At 41.8% G+C, this 20016-nt stretch overlaps 3 protein-coding genes across 8 annotated transcripts in view; 2 read left to right on the plus strand and 1 right to left on the minus strand.

Moving 5' to 3' along the window:
• The window catches only part of LOC111670137 (double C2-like domain-containing protein alpha), a gene marked incomplete at its 5' end in the record, with an annotated part of 23371 nt that extends 15930 nt beyond the window's left edge, over positions 1-7441 (plus strand). The window contains 3 exons of the mRNA XM_023426734.2: positions 479-560; positions 1745-1841; positions 2903-7441. Coding sequence (XP_023282502.1) covers positions 479-560; positions 1745-1841; positions 2903-3039 — 316 coding nt within the window. The remainder of the gene's footprint in view (positions 1-478; positions 561-1744; positions 1842-2902) is intronic.
• A 2220-nt stretch (positions 7442-9661) lies between these two features.
• On the minus strand, positions 9662-15165 carry LOC111670139 (uncharacterized). 2 transcript variants are annotated; one of them, XM_023426739.2, is made up of 2 exons: positions 14849-15165; positions 9662-13510 (listed from the first exon to the last, which is right to left on the minus strand). In XM_023426739.2, the coding sequence occupies exons 1-2, from the start codon at positions 15114-15116 to the stop codon at positions 12453-12455; spliced, it is 1326 nt and encodes a 441-aa protein (XP_023282507.1). In that variant the 5' UTR covers positions 15117-15165; the 3' UTR covers positions 9662-12452. The 2 variants fall into 2 exon arrangements, with proteins under 2 accessions (XP_023282507.1, XP_023282508.1); XM_023426740.2 differs by having other exon boundaries at positions 14924-15133.
• LOC111670138 (uncharacterized) overlaps positions 14979-20016 on the plus strand; it is a 13362-nt gene continuing 8324 nt past the window's right edge. Inside the window, exons 1-2 of one of the 5 annotated variants that reach the window (XM_023426735.2) lie at positions 14979-15086; positions 16691-16767. The gene's annotated coding sequence lies outside the window, so the exon portion shown is untranslated. Of the gene's footprint in view, positions 15087-16638; positions 16768-20016 lie in introns of those variants that run through there. The other 4 variants (XM_087179424.1, XM_023426736.2, XM_087179425.1 and 1 more) reach the window with 4 other exon arrangements.

The following is a 20016-nucleotide window of genomic DNA, read 5'->3' on the forward strand; positions in this document are numbered from 1 at the left end:
CCTTCATTAAAAAGAAGCAAATCTCTATTCTCACTGACGTGATCACGGATTCAAGATTCATCAAAGATTTATTTATCAGTCTTAATAAGGAATAATAGTAAAAATATTAAAATAAATAATAAATAATATTATAGAATAAAATATAGTTTTTTTTCTAAATTCTATTTGACCAAACACAAAAAGAAGCATGAAAAGTTTTATTAGATGGAGACTCTTGTAATTTGCTGTTTATTAATATTTTTTGTGACTTGTTTGTTGTGACCTTGAGTGTCATGAACGGCACCTCTAAATAAAAGTTATTGTTGTTATTATTATTGACTAGATTTGATTGATAGAGTGGAAATATCTCAGCCTACAGGGACTTCTCCTGTATTATCTTTCTTTATCTGCTGTTTCACCGGCTCCACTCGCTTCAGCTGTAGATCAAAGGCGGATTAAACTAACCTGCTTTCCCCTCCTTCTCCACCTGTCCTGTCAGATACCTGAAGCCCGACATACAGAAGAAATCCAAGCACAAAACAGCAGTGATGAAAAAAACCCTCAACCCTGAATTCAATGAGGTAAGATGAACAGCCGTCGTCCTCTCTCCGCCGTTTCTGCCTCATTAATGAATATTTGTCTTCAAGCCTTCGAAGACTTGACGCCGTAAATGTGTCGTTCTGTCAGTTTTGTTCATTTAACTGAAGAGAAAAATATTTTAAACTCTCTAAAGCCTCTTTTTATTGCCTCCAACTTCCTGTTCGTTCACACAGATATCTCTCCTTCCACTCTATGATTTCTGCCTTTTACCTTTGTTACTGAGAAGACAACCGTGTCTTCATACGCTCATCAAATCCCATGTTCGGACCCAAACCAACAATGTGTCAGTCCGTCTCTCAGGACGTTCTGACTTCCCTCCTCTGTCTGTGGCTGCGAGCCCATTGGTTCCTACTGAGGATGTGACCTCACGTATTTTAAAAAGGCTCAGGAACTTAACAAGAAGAGCTGGACACTGTATTCAGCTGCTTTAAGCCTCTGAGGTCGACCTATAAAAACACATTTTAATTCATCCACATCAGAATTTCAGTTTTTCCACATTTGGGCGAAATGATCTTTTTACATAGAGTCAAAAAGGTTTTGTCGTTATAGAAAGAGCCGAGAAAGTTGGACATGGACATTATGTGATATGTAACCTTTTAAAAGGTGAAAAAACCCTCAGACCTCAGAGGGTTCATTGTCTTTCTCCTCTGAGGAACACGATAAGTTCCCTCCATCGTTCGTTTCTTTTCCAACATGTTGAGCTTCACTCAGCTTTGGTTCTTCTTGGCGAAGTCGTCACAGTTCTGGTCCAGGTCACAGTCAGAGTGAGTCCACAGCAGCTCAACATCTGGGATCTGGGAAAGCGTTGGTCACCTTTGTGTCACGGTCGTGTTGACTTGCACATATTGCAGAGCTGGGGAAATAAACCCTGAACTTTCCCCAGTGGAACCCTGATGTTATTGGATGAGAGAGGAGCTCGATGGCTCAGAGGAGTCAGACATATCAGACTGTGACACACACAGAACATGATGGTAGACGACGTTCATTGTTGGTTTGGATCTGCAGAAGATATGAACTATCACCAGATTTATCATTGAATATCCTCCAGGTAACGACACCAGCTGTAAATCAAACGAAGCGTCCATCAGACTGTTGTTAATGCTGGACCTCGCAGACCTGAGCTCAGTTTTAAATCTGTGTCTCTGCATGTGTGTGAACACCGCAGGAGTTTTTCTACGAGATCTCTCTGTCGGAGCTGGCCAACAAGACGCTGGAGGTGACGGTGTGGGACTACGATCTGGGACGCTCCAACGACTTCATAGGTGAGAGGCGGGGCGACTCGTTGTGGTCACTGACCCTCAAATCAACGACTCATCTTGTGTTGTAGAGAAAACCCAGCAGTGCAGAGACACTGTCCTCAGACACGTGGGCCTTTAGTGAAACTCTGAAGGAGCAGGTTTACGGTTGATCAGCGTCGGGAGGGTTGTAGCTGCTGCAGCCGTAAATATTAATGGCTCCAACACATGGTGCTCATTAGTGCCGGCAAAGCTGTTCAGTGGAAGCCTTTGTATGTTTGTGAGAGTATTAATGCATATTTATCACTCTTACCATCTGTATCACTGATTCCCTTTTCTCTTCTAGTTACGATAATGATACTGTGTCTGTCTATTGTTAAATTAATATTCTCATTAAATGTGGAAACAAAGAGTGTTTGTGGTCGTTAGACCTGCAGCTCCACTTCTTAGCTCTGCTTCAGATTAATTATATATATATAGCATGTGTAAGGTAAGTTGCCTTTTTTTTTATCAGTGATAATATATGTACATACTTATAAAAATGTATTGATTTAATGCATGAAGCTGAAGAGACACATTATTACCTGAGTTCAGCCAGTGCAGGATCCTGTGGTGATGAGTCACATCTGCATTATATGAATCTCTTGGGAGTTTGTGGATTGATGCCAGAACTGAAGCATCGACAGTGAAGAACCAGAAGCTGCAGTTCCTCTAATGACCACTAATGTCCTCCAACTGTTTATACAACTCACCTGTTTACATTTTATTGAGAACTAAAGTAAAGAGAATTGAGGGTGTGGCCTCTTTAAGTGACAGGCCACTCCCCTCCTCTTTGACAAGTTTTGGATTATCTGGGAGTTAGGGGGCGGAGTCAGCCACTGCCAAGATAGCAACAGTGGAGCAGCTCACTCTGAGCTTCAGTAAACCTGTGGGTGGCGTCACAGAGGCGACGTCCATCTTACTTACAGTCTATGGTTGATACCTTGTGATAAAATAAAGCAGTGGTTCCCAACCTGCAGGTATTTAACACTGAATGACACACAAGTGCAGTGTCACGATTGATTCATGTTGTTTGTCACGGTGTTTAGGTGGCGTCTGTCTGAGCTGTCACTCCCAGGGTGACGCCCTCCGTCACTGGATGGACTGCCTGAAGAACAAGGGCCGCAGGGTGGAGAGGTGGCACATTCTGACCAATGAGCTGCCAAGAACCTTCAGCCACGACTAACCCCCTCCACCCCCCTGCAGCACCCTCCGTGCATGTAGACAGTCGCTGTCAGGGATCTCACGGTTCCTCTGGTTTCTTTACGGGACAGATTTGAGCAACTTCACAACAGGAATCAGCAGTAGTTGTGAGGAAAGGTGTATTATAATAAGAGCCACCATGAGGGCTGGAGAGCGGAGAGGAGCGGGAGCAGCATGGTGGTGTGCCTTCGTTATTCAACAGTGAGTCATCCACAAGAAGAAGCTCGTTGGCTCCATCAACACTGTCAACATCACACCTTCCCTCAACACCAGACCACACACACATGAGAGGGTTAGACCGGTCCACTGGACTCATGAGGGGTGGAACTCACAACGGTGAAACACAAATCACAGACTTCAGGCCTCAATTAAAGGTGGAGTAAGTGAAAGAGCAAAACAAATAGACCCCTCTCTTCAGAAGCTCCGCCCCCTAAATTCATTTCCAAGGCAACAACACTGAAAACTCTTTCTCATAGCTGAAGCAAAACAAACATCAAAATAACAAATATCCAAAACACAACAGAGTCAAAACTCGCAAAAGTTAGCTGTATAGATACAGAGGAAAGGACCATAGCTTTGTAGCTAAGCTAACAAGGAAGGTAACGTTTCCTAGCATTGCATTTTAAATTATACATCCAACCAAATAAATCCACTGTTCTAAAAAAAAAACCTTCACACGGATAAATACCATGATACAGAGCAAACAACGAGACAGCTAACTGTGGCTACAGCTGCTGCTGCTAAGCTAACATGCAGAGAAGATGCGAAGGACAGCGCTCCTGCTCCTGTAGCTAACATCACACCAACAACATGTTTGGCAAACTAGAGAGTCAGCTGAATGTCAGTGGGCAAGTAATTTAACGATACCAGACACAAATGTCACACTGGTACCTGCTTGCTAACCAACCTGTTGGGATTATCTATCACAAACATTAGCAAACAGGACAAATCAATGCTGATATATTGGCTCTGAAACATAGTGAAGCTAATGTTACCCCCCAAGATAGAAAAATAAATGTGACTCATACTCGGGCCAGATGCTGGTTTTCTTCTGGCCCAGTATGCACCCAGTTCCACGGCCCGAATCTGGCTCACAGCTCATAGCTTGATAGTTGGATGCTACCTCCACATCTGGACCAATTCTGTCGCACACATGGAAAATCTTCCAATAGATAATAGCCGAACCCTGTCCAGATGTGGAAGTATATGGGCCAGACTCGGACCAAGAACTCAAGCATATGTTGGGCCAGAAGTTCCATTTTGCTATCTGGGCCTGAGAAGTAGAAACAAAGCAACCTCTGCATCTGTCTCTTGCCTTTCTCTCCACCATAGTTGGACTTATCTTGTGTTACTTGGTCTGAGCCACATTTACAGCTCACGAACCGTGAGGAGATATTCACCCAATTTGACAAAAGTGTATTAGAGTCCAGTCGCTTACTCCACCTTTAAATTGCATGTTTTTTCTCTACAACAGTCTGAGGATTTGTTTTGTTACTCATGTGCATTGTGCTGTGAAAAGTCATAACCCAAAAGGGAAAGAGAAATTCATGTTTTATATATCTGGTGTCGTGACGGCGCCCACGTCTGTACATACTCCGGTCAGTGCTGCAGTTTGGTCTCTCGTCTTCATAGACGGAGAACTTCTTTTCATATCACCAGCTCCCAGTTTGTGCCTGTCATGTGTCGTCACTTCACTGGAGTCACAAAGCGAAACATCTGTTTTCCAAAAAAATAAAAAGCAGCCAATCTCTGAAAAACTCAGATGGTGGTTTGATAACACTTACAGCTGAGTCTTTAAAGACTCTTCTGGATGGATGATGATGATGAATATTTATCTCCTTGCTGTTTTTCTACAACATGAGCCAAAACTAAAACATTTTATCGTCAGTTATATTTGCTTATATTGATGTTGCTTTTATTATTTTATATTTTCATACAGATTAGCATGTTAGCATTAAAAGGAAATGGAGATGTGTTATTTCTGGCTTCCAGGAGAGGAAACGTAGTCGGAACATGGGAAACAGGTTAGCACAGCAGTAAGTGTTTAGTTTGCTGGATATTTTTCTTTTAGAAAATGATCAACAATCAGAATTCATGAGAAGCACAAACTGGGGCAAATCATTTCATGTTAAGTGTATTTGCATGACGCAGTCACGTTACTGTTCGCTGTGCTGACAGTCAAACAGCCTGAGACACAACAAGAGACTAACAGCAGCTTACTCACTTCGAAACTGCTTCACTGGCGTGACCAGAATTACGTGTAGTATTGCCAAAGCATGTTGTGCAACGTTTACATGTGAGTAAGATCATTCAGAATGTAACAAACTGCATTTTCTCTCTGTACTATAAGCATGGACATATCTTGTGTTGCACCTCGGCTTGTTGAATGAACAACGTCAAACACACACCGTGGTCAGTCCGTCCATTCAGACGCTGTGAGGCTGAAGCTGTGGCGAGCGACCAAATTTCATCTGTGCAGCCTCACAAAACAGGCAGCGCTGGTGCCTTGCCGCTAGGGACGACACGAACCTGGGGAATCTAGAGAATCTCAGGACTTTTCACAAAGGTTTACTGTAGTAGAAGTGAGGGGAAAATAAAATGGTGTAATACAGCTACTAAGCTATGGTAGCTTTCCCTGGAAGGTCAGCAGTGAAAAGACAGCTTACTGCTTTTGACCAATGACACAAAAAGAGAAAAATTAAAAAAGAACGGAAAAAAAGAAGAGCCCTGACTATAATCTTATGAATCTTTAACGGCAGCAGACACAGAGCGAGTCCAGCATCACACTCGTTTAGCTCTGTTATTGGTCTCCACCAGCAGAGTTCCTCTCTTCGTATCTGCTTGGCTTCTGTTGCACATCAGAGTTTGTCAGTTTGTTCCACCTCTGATCGGGTGGAGGTTCCTCCATGATTACAGCTACAAAACAAAACTAACAGTCTGGAAAAGCTGCAGAGATGTGTAAATTTATTCCTTTTGTTTCTTCCTGTAAATGTTTAATCTTGTTTGTTTGAGTGTTTTATAGACCCTGACATGTTCCAGGGTTTGACCTGTTTGAGCAGGTGGAGGCTCAGCAGGTCTTTAAAGGTGCTAACAGCGAGAGAAATACCTGTTTCAGAGAAGGTTTGATGTTCACTGATTTAAATAGTTTCACAAGCTGCACGGTCCACAATGACAACACTATACAGTCATTTCACAAGAAAACTGTAATACAATGTTCACTAAGCCCCACCCCCCTTAGTTACTGTTGCTATGAGCATTAATCTACACGTTGAAGAATGTTATATTCCTCAGTCTTAACTTTCTAGAATCTTACAGTTAACAATGCTAACGGTGGCAGGTTTAGCATCGAAATTCTTGAAATGAAATGATGACTGTCACTAGCAGATTGAACTAGCTAGCTGCAGCTAGCTAGCTACTTAAGCTAATGTTAGATCCATGGGTTGGTTGAAAATGTCTCATATTTGTTTGCATTTTCCTTTTTACCTGAGAAAAAGCTTTTAGGACGAGAAGTAATGTGTTTGGGGAACAAAACTTTGTCTCAGTTACAGCTACTGTTATTAGCTGTGGGATAAAGGGCAGAGTTTAGGCTAACATAGGTGGTTGTAAATGCTAATACACCTTAAAAGTACTGCAATAAGCTAGTTAGCCGGCCATGCTAACGATTGTTTACATTAGAAAAGATAAACCCACTGTTTAAAGCATCCTTCGAAGTTATCTTTTGATTTTGGAAAGGCTGATAAAGACACGAGCTTCCACACTCTTTACAACAGTCCAATGAACATCGTGTCAGTGTGGAGAAATCCAGAGTTAGCTAAACTGGACATCACTGTTTGTTCAGTGGAGAGGTTCAGTGAAGAGATATTAAACATCTACAGGAAATCTGAACTTTCAGCAGCTTCCATTCTCACTCATATCGGTCAAACCCTAAAACCTCCATGATTTCTGCTCCATAACGCCCGGATCACACTTCTATTGCACTCCTTAACGAGACTGTGAAAAAACAAACTGCATCTTATTGCTGCCATGACCGAACATGATGATGATGATGATGATGATTATATATCAATACAAGTGGTTCTTCCTTGTTGTTGCATGATGCAATATGTTGTTATACTTCTTTATATCTCTATAATCCCTCTGCCTGTTTTCTAATTCAAAGTGTTGAAGTGAGACATGATGAAACATTCAGGTTCATGTTGAAGATTCTTCTGTTTACAGTGTTATTGTTCATCTTTTATGCACGATTGAATGTATGAATGTGGCTTTCTATACGATATTGTTGAACTGTTGTTTACACTGATCTCGTGCTTTACAGTCGTTCTTACATTTCTATCAGGTGTTTTATGTACAATGCAACAGTAAATTTGGAATTCAACACAGAACAATGAGTTTGTGTTTGTTGTTCTCATTCTGTGGTTCAATTCAGTGGAGTGGGTCGATACTGCCCCCTACAGGCAGAAAACAGTACTACAACAGCAGCTTCACAACTGGTGTACATAGTATAGATTACAGATTATATGTGGAGGGGCGGAGTGAGTCTCACTTTCTCATTTATTAAATCTGGCAAATAAGACTGTACCCTTTTTAAAATAATTTTTATTTACAGGTCATTAAGGACACAAATGAACGCACTGATATATGTCTATTTGATTAAGTAATTTGGCTGTTTGGTGGAGGAAACAGACACGTGGAGGTGATTCTAGTTTATTATAGATTTGTTCATATTTGCCTTTTACACTTTATTTTTTGTTATGTCATTTGTTATTATCTTATGTTATTTTAATCCCTTTTTATGTAAGTTATTCCTGCTTTGTTATCTTTCACTCACTGTCCTATGGTCCCTCAGCCTCAGTTTTATTCATCAGTTTCTGTTAAACGTGTTGTACAAATAAAGTTTATTATAATTAAAACAGTCAGTCAAACAGTCCAAACCCACAGAAGTTCAGTTTAGTATCAGATGTGACAAATAAAAGTTTCAGACTGATGTTTGAGAAGCTCAAAACAAGCAATGTTTCAGTACCTGAACCTTTATTTTGACAGTCTAGTGACGGAACGCTCACGTTGTCACGTGGTCCTGATGCTGCATTCAGGTCACATTAGAGCTGCGAGTGTCTGACCTGTAAATATCATTAGATAAATAAATAAATTCACGTGAACTTCCAGGTGATAACTGTGAGTGTGAAGCTCTGACTGACACAGTGATGGCTGAACAGCAACTAACATGGACGTTCACGTCAGGCGACGATCACTGAATCTTTCCTACTGATCAGACAGGACGTGAACACATCAGAGCTCTCATCAGGTGAACAAGGGAGAACACCTGTGTGGGGACATTACAAGAACTTTACAGCTACAACTTTTTAAAACTAAATGTACAATTGAGCTCTTTACACCTGTTTTCTTCCCATCATGCAACACTGCGGGATTTCAAAGACAAATAGAAGCTGCAACAGAACCGAGGTGAGAAAACAGGTTTCATATGAGCTCGCGACGCTCCGTGAACAAACAAACACGTTCAGGTATTTTCACACGAGCTAAAACAGAAGCTTCACTGGTGTCAGGGAATATTTACCGGAGAGGAAAGTGACAGCAGCAGGTTTCAGAGGAAGACAAATCGGATTACAGTAAGTTTATTTTGGAGAATTAAAAATATCGTTTTTTCTTACGATATTTTAATTTATATTTTTCATATTTATATATATATTTTATTTTTAATTTTACTTTTTTTACCCTTGCATTGGCCCAAATACTATATCTCATGTTTCAGTCATTTTCTCTCTCTCTGTTCTACTTCCTGTCTCTTCACTCTCGGTGCATGTTTGTAGTTGTGTCCGGTCGACAACAAGACTAAAGTTTGGTTCTTGTTTCAGTCTGTTAAAAAAAAAAAAAGAAGTTTTTCTGTGTTGGACGGTGCATGAATCTGATCCAATGGACTCGCATCTAAATCAGTATTATATAAATACACATGAATAAATACAGCTATGAAATAACGCCTGAAATAAAAAAATAGGTAATAACTGTAGAAATATATAAATGAATGTAAATATAAATATGAAAGTTAGTGAATGAATAAATAAATAGCTATATAAATGAATAAAAAAATGAATGTGAGATATCCATGCCCCATCATTTCAATATAACTAATGGAAACAAGTCTCCAGAAATAAATAAATGTGGAATTGTAAAATAAAAGTCCCCTGAAATAAATAAAAATGTCATTTTTGAAATAAATCATTTATTCATTTGTATAGGTATTTATTTATTTACTCACCAATATATTATTTACATTCATTTATATATTTCTACATATTTTGCCTAATTGATTTATTTTGGGATTTATTTCATATCTGTATTTATTCATTTATTTATTTCATATTGATTCAGATGATATTCCATCTGATCCTGTTTCTTTTTAAAAAGAACGGGATTTATTGGTTTAATTGGAAAAAATATAATTGGTACTTTATATAAAATTAAAGTGAAAGTAATTCTGGCCTGAAAGTAAAAGTTAAAGTCCACATCACTACAGTCAGGTTTTCTTTTAAAATGTAAATGTACAAATTTTAAAATCAAACCGTTCAATGAATCAATATTTTGGAGGCACGACAGTTTCACTGAACATTTATTTTGGCTAAAAATCCAAGATGTTTCACATGAATACAAAATACTGATAATGACACAGAAAAGTCTCTGTCACGTTCACTGACCGCTCCTCCAGTCTGTTCACAGGCTTCTTCTTCTTCTGAGAATCGTCACTCAGTCCGAAGCAGTTTCCCATCATGCTTTACAATCACTGCCTCTGAAGCGTTTGCAGGAGCGAGATCAGGCCGTCTAACACTGATAAAATCTACGAGAGGAAAATAAATAATAATATATTATTGTATCTTCAGTATTGTAGCAGACGCAGGAGAGTCTCTTCTCGTCTGGAAAAGCAGCCCACACAAACAGAGCACAGTTTCCAGCTGCACCTGCTACATCAAACGCACACCTGTCGCCTGGACAGGAAGTGGTCGTCTGCTGCTGCTGAACCGTCCACCACTGATCACGTGACGCTTCAGTCTCTGAAAAGTCACATTTTCAAACATCTGAACCACAAACATCGTCATGTGTTTGACTTTAAATACCTCCATGTTATCAATGTCAACAATGAGTTGTCACTTTATTAGGTACACCTCTGACCTCTGACCGTTGTTGTTGTTGCCTGTATGAGACAAAGTGATGATGTCATCGTCTGTTTACCAGGGACCGGTTGCACAAAACACCTTCAGTTTAACACGTAAGGTTTAATTTCTCCTCTCACTTAAGGGTGTTGCACAGAATAATTTAAAAGGTTTCCTGTTATTGAAAAACATTAAGTAACTTACAGCAGTGAAAGACATTTTACAGCGGGAAAATTCTACTGTTTCCATGGAGACCGTTTATTTGCTGCCATTAGCACCTGTGATAGGCCGACCTGTTATCATCGTCCTGCTGTTGATTTGATGAGACCTTGAGAAGCAGGTGAACTTCAGTTGCTAAGGGCTTTTTGCAGCAGTTTAACTGACGTTAAGTGATTCCTGAAGTTCAAGACTAAGACAAGGAGAAAGTTTAAATACCTCAGGGAATATTTCTGAGGGAAAACTTGAGGAGAAAACTTAAGGGTGTTTTTGCAACTGTTTTTATTTTAAGAAAACTTTCACTCAGACTTTAAGGAAAATCTTAACTGAAGGTGTTTTGTACGACCGGATCCGTTCACATTAAAACCAGCTCAGACAGGAAGTCGGACACGTCGCTGCTCTGAAACGACCTGGTCACATGTGGATCAATCATCACTTTCATTGGACTGTAGCAGCGGCGCGACGTGACGTGTCCGAGTGTCTGAGAGAAACACAGATGTGGAGAGGTGGAAAAAGCTGATTTCAACTTTTAGAGGCTTTGCTGTCACAGCGAGGATTTCCCATGAGCACTCGAGTCGTCCGTTCCCTAAACTCGTCCCAAACAGCTCTGAGATAATTTATTGATTCTGCTCTTTGAGACGGGATCAAATTCTGACGATACAGACGATGGTTTTACAGCTGATCCTTCATTTCTGCATCTGTCTTCCTCCTCTTGTTTTTCACACTGGGATCAATAAGGTATCACTGATCTGCCTGATCTAGTTCTGCCTGGCCCGTAGAGTCTGTAGGAAGGTGGGGGTGAACCTCATAAAGTGGCAGCTCAGTGAAATGTATTATAGGAATGATGTAGTTTATTTCAGCGATGACTGTCCATGTTTCTGATGTGGATCTTGTTTTTGACATGATCTGCACACGTCTTCATCCGGCAGGACGCGTCAGTCCGTCCTCGTCAGTCCGTCCTCGTCAATAAATACATAAATTAATATGAAGGCGTGGCTGATGTCAGTCAGTGCAACTGTGCAGCTGCCAAATAAAACACGACTCCATCGTGTCCCATTCAGGTAAACAGTTTCCCTGGACTCCTCGTCATTGGCTGCCTGTCCAGGTGCGACAGCTCCGCCCCCACCTGAACACTCAGTCGCATCCTCATGATGAAGTAGACGAGTTTCTGCACAAAGGGGGTAGAAAACTACGACGAAGCATTAGAGCCACACTGAGGGAAAAAATTGAAATCTGAAAATTCAAGAATTAAAATCTTAATATGACGAGGATTAAAAATGTAAAATTTTTTGGACGATTACAAACAACCAATCAAACGAGTGAGAGGACGGTCAGTGGCAGCTGCTGCTTGTCTAACAATAGAACAGACTTCACAATCTTTTCAATGTCCTGATGATGATGATGATGATGCTCCACGTCCCTCGTTTTAAAGCTTCTGCTGTTTCCCTCTAAAACGACACAGAACCTAAAATTACAACTTTATTCTCATATTGTGACTTTTTTTCTTGAAATATTCTGATTCTATTCTCAAAATTACGACTATTCTTGTAATTTCAGATTTTTCCTCATGTGACCCGAACGCTCCGCCGCAGAAAACAAACCAATAATGTGACGTTGTTTTCGTGTCTTCAACTTCAAATCACAGGGAACACGTCAGGAAAGTTCTCAGCAAGTTACTAAATACTGGATTTTACTTCTATGACTCCTTTTCTCAATTAATTAATTAACTGATTGATTAATTAATTAATCTGTAAAGTGTCAGAAAATAGTAACAGTTTTTATCAGTTTATCATCAAATACAGTGAGAAGCTGGAACTAAAACGTTTTGGTATTTTTACATAAAAACTAATTGATCGACTAATTGATCAAAACAGCTGATTATTTTCCGTCTTATTGTTTCAGCTCTAGTGAAAATGTCCCAACATGTTTTCTACCCCCTGCTGCTCGACGTCTTCAAACAGGAAGCTCGTCTGCGGATGTTTCTGCTAAGTGACTCCACCTCCCTGCGGCCTCCGACCAATCAGGCGTTAGCCACGAAGCACATGTCCTTCTTCAGGTGTATCTGCAGGCCGCTGGAGGTGGTGAAGGTCTTGGAGCACTGGACGCAGCGGTACGGTTTCTCTCCCGAGTGCGTGCGCTTGTGTTTCTTCATGGTGTCTCCGTCGCTGAAGGTGCGGCAGCAGTACGGGCAGCTGTACGGCCGCTCCCCCGTGTGGATCCTCAGGTGGCGCCTCAGGTTTCCTCGCTGGCTGAAGCTCTTGGAGCAGAAGGTGCAGCGGTGCGGCCTCTCGCCCGTGTGCGTGCGCAGGTGGCGCCGCAGGTCCGCCGACTGCGCGAAGGACTTGCAGCACCACTCGCAGGCGTAGGTCTTCCGTTTCTGCTCCAGGTGGAGGCGCAGGCTGCCGGCCTGGCTGAACGCCTCGCCGCAGCGGGGGCAGCGATGGACGAGCTCAGGGGGAAAACCGGCGACTGTGACATCATCGACCGAGACCGTCAGCTTCTCTTGAGAGGACGCCTTGTTTCGATGAGCGTCGTGTCGGTCTGCACGCACCACCACCACCGTCCTGTCTGCGTCGCTGCTCCTGAAGCCGGACTCCTCCTGTGTGGCGTGAGTGAGTGCGGTCGCCGTCAGAGAGTCCGTGTGACCTTCAGGTTCGGTCACTTTGAAGTCCTCGGGTTCGGTTTTGATCACAGCAGGAACCTGCGGCTCCTCTCTGAGCGCTGGAACCTCCACGTGGACTATAGGGCCCGAGGCGGGCGGAGGATTCAGGGAGGAGTGAGAGCGAACAGGTGACGCCTTGTTCATCACTTCCTGCTGAGGCTCAGGCTTCAGAACCGGCTCCCAGGTCTCGGCCGGCTCCTCGTCCCCCGGGAGGAGGATGGGTCCGGGAGGAGGACTCTGTTTCTGGACCGACAGCAGCTGCACAGACACCACCTGCTCATGAGTCTGGTTGGCCGTGGTAGCCGGAGGCTGCCGGGGCTTCAGGGTGGAGTCCGGCTCCTCTGGGCAGGACCTCAGCTCCGGGTCACTGGACTGCTGCTCAGGAGCCACGAAACCAAGACTGGACCTGGTGGATCCTGCAACACAGAGTCAGACTGATGACTGAAGGACTAATGAATGAACCCATTGTTTCAGCTCAGATATCAACTTTACATTTGGATTCCTCAGTTTCTCTCAGCGTGTCCCTTCACTAACTCATCATCCTGCAGACGGAGTTAATGCACCTCAACCTTTCATTCAACTTCTGTAGAACGGCCGAGCTCGCAAATAGTTTTTTATCCCATTATCTCATGATGACAAAGCTCATTATCCTGAGATAACGAGATATTATCAGGAGAAAAAGATTTAATTTTTTTTTTCATCCTGAGATAACAAGATATTATCATGAGATATTATCAGGAGCAAACATGACGTCTGGATGAGAAAAAGTCGTTTTCTTCTGATAATATCTCATTATCTCATAATCCCAGGATAACGAGCTTCGTTATCTTGCAATAACCGGATAAAAAAAATATTATTATGGCCTTTCTCAGCTTCAGTACTTTTCCCTCAGTTGTGCAGATACTTTTTTAAAGGTCTTCAAAAAAATAAATTTCTATAAAAAGATTTCTGTCTTCAGAACTTTACCGGAGAGACTCTCCGCTGTGCATCTGTCTTGACAGGTTATTGTGTAATCATGTTGCCACAGACAGGTATGGAGGCCTCACTGAGGCTGTTAGAGGAAGTATAAAGGCGCATTTGTGTGTTTCCTCTTTGAACACACACACACACACACACACACACACACACACACACACACACACAGTCTCAACGTCTGGAACAAGCCACCTGTTTATATCTGTCACTGCCTGCCACAGAGCTCTCCCCTGATTGGTCAGCTCTGCCGCGCCGATGACGCCGCGTCTGTTAAAAAATCTCATCAAAATAAAGCTTACTATAATTTTAATGATAAAAAATCCCCTTTGGATTCAGACCCAGACTGTGGTCTGCCAGTTAATCACCACTTCCCTAAACTATAAATTCTCCTGCGCAGGATGAACGTCACACCAAACTCCATGCAATAATCTGCCAGTTTAACGCTGAGTTGTTTGATGTAAAATATAAACCTAAAAATAATCCTGCACATAAACAGATTTCTGTATGAACAAACTCTAAAGTTGAATACGGCCTGTAACTAACCCGTCGGCCAAAAACCATCGCTGTTTTTCAAAAAGCCAAATCAAAACTGTCGACTCTGGCTTGTTGGAAAAGCGGAAGAAACCGGCAAAAATTAAATAAAATCAGGTCTGTCTTAAAATTTAACCCAAGTGCGTTTATTTAACAGAAGCCGAATGTAAAAACGAGTCTTGAACGAATCTTTACGACTTTGAAAATCTGTGTTTCTGACAATATTCGGCGTTAAATCCCTTTGAAACCTTTAACTGGACGTGTTTTCCAGGGCGGTTCGGAGCGGCGCTCTGACGGAGCTAGCCGGACAGCTCGGCCCTTACTCAGCCACTCGGTCTCGGCCTCCAGCAGCAGGATGTCCCGCAGCTGCCTCCGCAGGCTCTCGTTCTCCCGCTTGGTTCTGGCGGCCTCCTCCCGGTACTCGGTGACCGTGTCCTCCACCACGTCCAGGATCTCCTTCACCACCACGGTCAGCCGCTCCGTCAGGTAAGCGTTCAGCAGCTGGAGTTTGGTCATTTTGGAGCCGAAAACAGCTGCGGTTACACCGGAAACAGAACCAGACAACAACAAACGAAACAGGAAACCGTTATGTTGTTTTGTGTCGGTACTATGTGTTCTTTCAGAATAAAAGCCCCCCCCTTTCGAAAAATGTAAACAAATCAAATCTGACAAAACTTCGTGCATTAATAAACAGGAAGAACTTGTAAAATGGCCATTTATTTAATTATTCCTAAGTAAGTTGTACATATGTTTAAGTTTCAGTTTCCAAAATGTAAATATTTGCTTGCTGGTGTGAACAACTTTAACATGTTAGACTGGAGTCCACACTGGAACATTTAAATGTAGTGTTGCAGTTCGTACCTGCGTCCACAGGAGGGCAGTGAACACGTGGTATCACTCAAATCAAAACAGACATAATATCATATCAGCACTTATGGTCAAATCTTTCAAAATAAAACAAGAAGTGTTTCTGATGTTGATCCACTTCCACGTATGAAAAACTGTCAGTATGTATTGCATGGCTGTTGGAAAGCATGACGTGGTGCAGGGATGAGTATTTCATTCATTCACACTGTTAACATTGGTACTAACATGAATACTATATACCCTCATTTAAGCGTCTTAATAATAATAATTTTGATAATGATACGTGTGAATATTCCCAGTGGTGAATGAGGAGTGACAGGTTCTAACTGGTGCATTGTTGGGTTTGTGCTCCGTCAGCAGAAACGCAGCAGGATGGGGACAGAAACAGGTGCAGCAAGTTGCCCACAGTTAAACAAGACAGTACAGGAAACTGGCATGTTTTCCTCCAAAATAAGAGGATGTCTTTAACGCACAAAGACAAATACAAAATGTAAATTTACAAAGAGAAAAAACTGTTTTAATGAAATGGGATCTTCATGATCTTTTTATACAATCAAAATACATTAAGACACTCACTGTGTTTGTGTAGTTTAATTCAGAGAATCACTCCTTGTAGTTAATTGATCGACTTTCCAGCAAGAATTATTGACAATAACATCTATGAGGCTCTGATCCAGGGTCCCCTGGGCCTGTGCCCATTCAGTGAATCATACATGGTTTCACCTGTAGGCCCGTGTTATATCAAGCACACAGTTGGTACTCCAGCCCTGCAGAACCCCACTATGCTTTTATTTTGAAAATAATAGACAGAAAGTGCTTTCAACTTCAGATAGCTTCACGCTGGTGGAAGATGGGAGAGAAGCAGTAACTGTACTGCAAGTGCTGCCTCCTGCACACACACACACACACACACACACACACACACACACACACACAAACATACACACACACACAGAGTCTTAAAGCGCCCCTCCCTTCCCTTTTACCTCTTGCAGTGGAACAGACAGAGAGCTGCTGCAGCGACGCTCCACCACTCTGCATCATCAGAAATCAAAATAACACTAAAACAATATCAAGGAAAAAGCTGAAAAGCTATTTTTTTCTTTATAGGTTCAACAGGGTGTTTAATCCAGAATCGTGTATCAGAATTTTCTTTTTTTTCATCCCTCAGTTCCACTGCTCCGTCTCACATCACTGGATTTTACCTCCTGTATCTTCTGCAGAGTCAAAATGACCATCAGCCTGCAGCTTCCCGTGGACTAGGACCAGGTGAGAGCTCAGTGAGCGCCCGGCCGCTGTGGTGAGAAAATCTCCTTCTTTCACATGTTGTCTGTAAAAACATGTGCTGCTGCTACAGGAACTCTGTGGGTGTGTCGCTGCCCTCAGCTCAGGCTGCATCACACCTCCATCCTGATTTCTCCCCTTTCCTTTGTCTGCCTGAGATGCTGATGCATTTGGTGTATTTAGATTGATTTGTGTGTGTGTGTGTGTGTGTGTGTGTGTGTGTGTGTGTGTGTGTGTGTGTGTGTGAGAGAGCGAGAGAGAGAAATGATGTCAGACATGCTCATGCATCAGTGTGTGTTAATTATGTATATAATATGGTTGGAGTCATGTTGCTTTCATGGTGTTACGTCCCAGTTTTAAAGCTCTGCTGCCTCGAGGTTGAATCTCTGTCCAACAGAAACACAAACGAATCTTCGTGTCATATTTGTCGTCTACCTGTTCATGTATGTTTCTAGAAAACCCCGTGAGACTTGGTGGAAATACATGACATCAGAACAAGACTGAAACTCATGATTATTTTCATCATCAAATGTCTTGTGTTTTCCGACTCACGAAAATATTCAATTTACAAAAATATAAAAAAATACAAGAGCAGAAAAAAATCACATCTGAGAAGCTTTAACCTGCAAATAAAAGGTATTTTTCTTCGATTACTCAAAAATCAGAATAAAGAAGACAAACCATCTCTAGAATCTGGTGTTTAAATAGTGAAAATACTGATACACAATTTTATTTAACTGTTTTAATTCTTAATTACTTTCTCAATTAATAATTTAGTTCTATAAAATGTCAAAAAGAGAGAAAATATATCCAGGGTGACGTCTTGTCTGAACAACAGTCCAAAAGCCAAAGATTTAATTCATGTATTCATGATGTGAAACAGAAAGCAGGATATTTTTAAATGTATTTATTATTTTATTTATATTATTATTTTATATTTATTTATTTTATATTTAAGAGGCTGAAAACAGCAGTTTTAGCCTGAAAAATTTACTATTCAATTGGTGGATTATCAAAATCTCTAAACTGGTTCTAATAAATGATTTAACTTTACATATCAATAAAATATAAAATCCCACAGTGACGGAGAGGAAACAGAGAGTGTGTTTTATTGAAGAGTTTGTTGAAACGGTGACTTGGCTGTTTCAGTCACGTTGATGGTCTGTGCTGAAGATTCACACGAGTCATTCCCTGAAATCTTAACCCATTCCTTTTTTTAAAAAAAAAAATGTTTTTTCTTTTTGATTAGAATTTTTTTCTGACAGAAAATAAAGCCCAACCCACAAAACAGCGACACAATTTAAAGCTCCTCCAGTGTAAAGGTGTGTGTCCATGTGTAGTGTGATTATAGATCAGCTCTAGCTTCTATATTAATACTGTGAAAGTATCAAAGCCTCAGTCCACAGAGAAATGCACACAGCCTGTATTCAGAAACTGAGCCTTAAAACCAGCCGTCAGGACTTCTGGAACTTTGTGATGTCACAACAAAGCAGTCACCAAGCCCCGCCCACCTGGACCCACCATCCAAACCTTGCAGGATTTGGTTTCTCTGAGTGTTTTTACCTGAAATCTGCTTTATTTTTATTGGATCACTCAGAGAACAGTCAGCCAATCAGAAGAGAGGCTCAGAGCCTCCTCTCTTCTGATTGGCTCACCGACCTGTTGTTACTAGAGCTGCAGAGAGAAGCCTGAGAGAGGAGATGTAAAACTACACTGAGATGGTTTTTATATCTTCTGATGGATCAACACTTCAAATAAAACACAGACACACCCCTCCACCTGCTGTCAATCAAACACAGACACGCCCATCACCTGCTGTCAATCAAACATAGACACGCCCCATCACCTGCTGTCAATCAAACATAGACACGCCCCTTCAGCTGCTGTCAATCAAACATAGACACGCCCCATCACCTGCTGTCAATCAAACATAGACACGCCCCATCACCTGCTGTCAATCAAACATAGACACACCCATCACCTGCTCTCAATCAAACATAGACACGCCCCATCACCTGCTGTCAATCAAACATAGACACACCCATCACCTGCTGTCAATCAAACATAGACACACCCATCACCTGCTGTCAATCAAACATAGACACGCCCCATCACCTGCTGTCAATCAAACATAGACACACCCCTTCAGCTGCTGAATTTAAATGAATGCTAATGAGGGTTTTGCTGCATTAAGACGTTTTTGTGTCTCTTGTGTGACGGTTGCTCTCGGTGCTGTAACAGATGGTCAGAGCAGATTCTAAATCTGCTGATAAGAAAGCGCCTGCCTCTGCAGTGTGCATGTGTAATTCTGTGTGTGTGTGTGTGTGTGTGCGTGTGTGTGTGTGTGTGTGTGTGTGTGTTTTATTTCTCTCCACAAGCAAAGTGCTTAAGATAAACCCCAACATGTGAGAAAGTTGCTGACTGCCCCGTGGCCCCGGGTCACTGGCAAAATCTGTCTCTTGTTTTAAGAAAACTTGACTCTTCAATTGAGAGTTTCAGTCTCCTAATGTGATTTATTCTTAAAACTACCTAAATTAGGCCAAACAACATTCACTCCATCGTGGGTTTTACAGACTGACTCTGTTGTGAGATGGAGATGGACGACACTGACCATTATCCAGTATTTAATAAAAGGTCTGTATCAGGTCAGAGCATCAGCTAACTGACGGTCTGACCCCAGCATGAAATAAACATATCAAAGCAGCGAGTCATTACGCTGCTGCTGCTGCAGAGCTCCAAACAGCAGCCTGTGATGCTTTTAATGGTCATCTCTTCCTGCTAATTTTCCCCCCTGACTCCTAAGTGTCCGACGCTGCTCGATGCAGCCGACATTAATCCTGCCACTTCCTGAAAGAGAACGAAAGCAACAGCAGGTTAATTGCTGTGGGAGTCGGATGTTTAGACCCCCCCACACCTTTATCGACTCCTCAGCTTTTCATTACAGACCTTTGACCCTCTGATCAGCACCGAGTGACAGGAAGAACCAAAGAGTGACGTTAGCGTGTCCCAGTCTCTAACAAAGATGTAAAGACTAAATCACATGAAAACAACAAATACATGTTAACGCTTTCAGAATAAAGCTACAGTAAAAGTTTAAAATGCAATACTAGATCAACATGGAAATTGTTAAATCTTAAAAATTTTACCCTCAAAAAACAACCAACTGTTGATCAAACCCACAGAGGCCGAGGTTTGGTTTCAGTGGGAAGAACATATTGAAAGAAAATCTTGTTTTTCAGACATTGTATTTGCATGTTAACTGACT

Source organism: Seriola lalandi, unplaced genomic scaffold (assembly GCF_002814215.2).
Source record: "Seriola lalandi dorsalis isolate HSWRI2012SDOR001 ecotype SW California unplaced genomic scaffold, Sedor1 jcf7180002054836, whole genome shotgun sequence".
Lineage (NCBI taxonomy): Eukaryota > Metazoa > Chordata > Actinopteri > Carangiformes > Carangidae > Seriola > Seriola lalandi.

What these genes read in the sequence shown, in the direction of transcription:
- LOC111670139 (XM_023426739.2), bottom strand. Translation starts at nt 15,116, where the DNA reads ATGACCAAACTCCAGCTGCTGAACGCTTACCTGACGGAGCGGCTGACC. An exon ending in GAAAACACGTCCAGTTAAAG is followed by an intron (nt 13,511 to 14,848) that starts GTTTCAAAGGGA and finishes TCTGTGTTGCAG; the next exon opens with GATCCACCAGGTCCAGTCTT.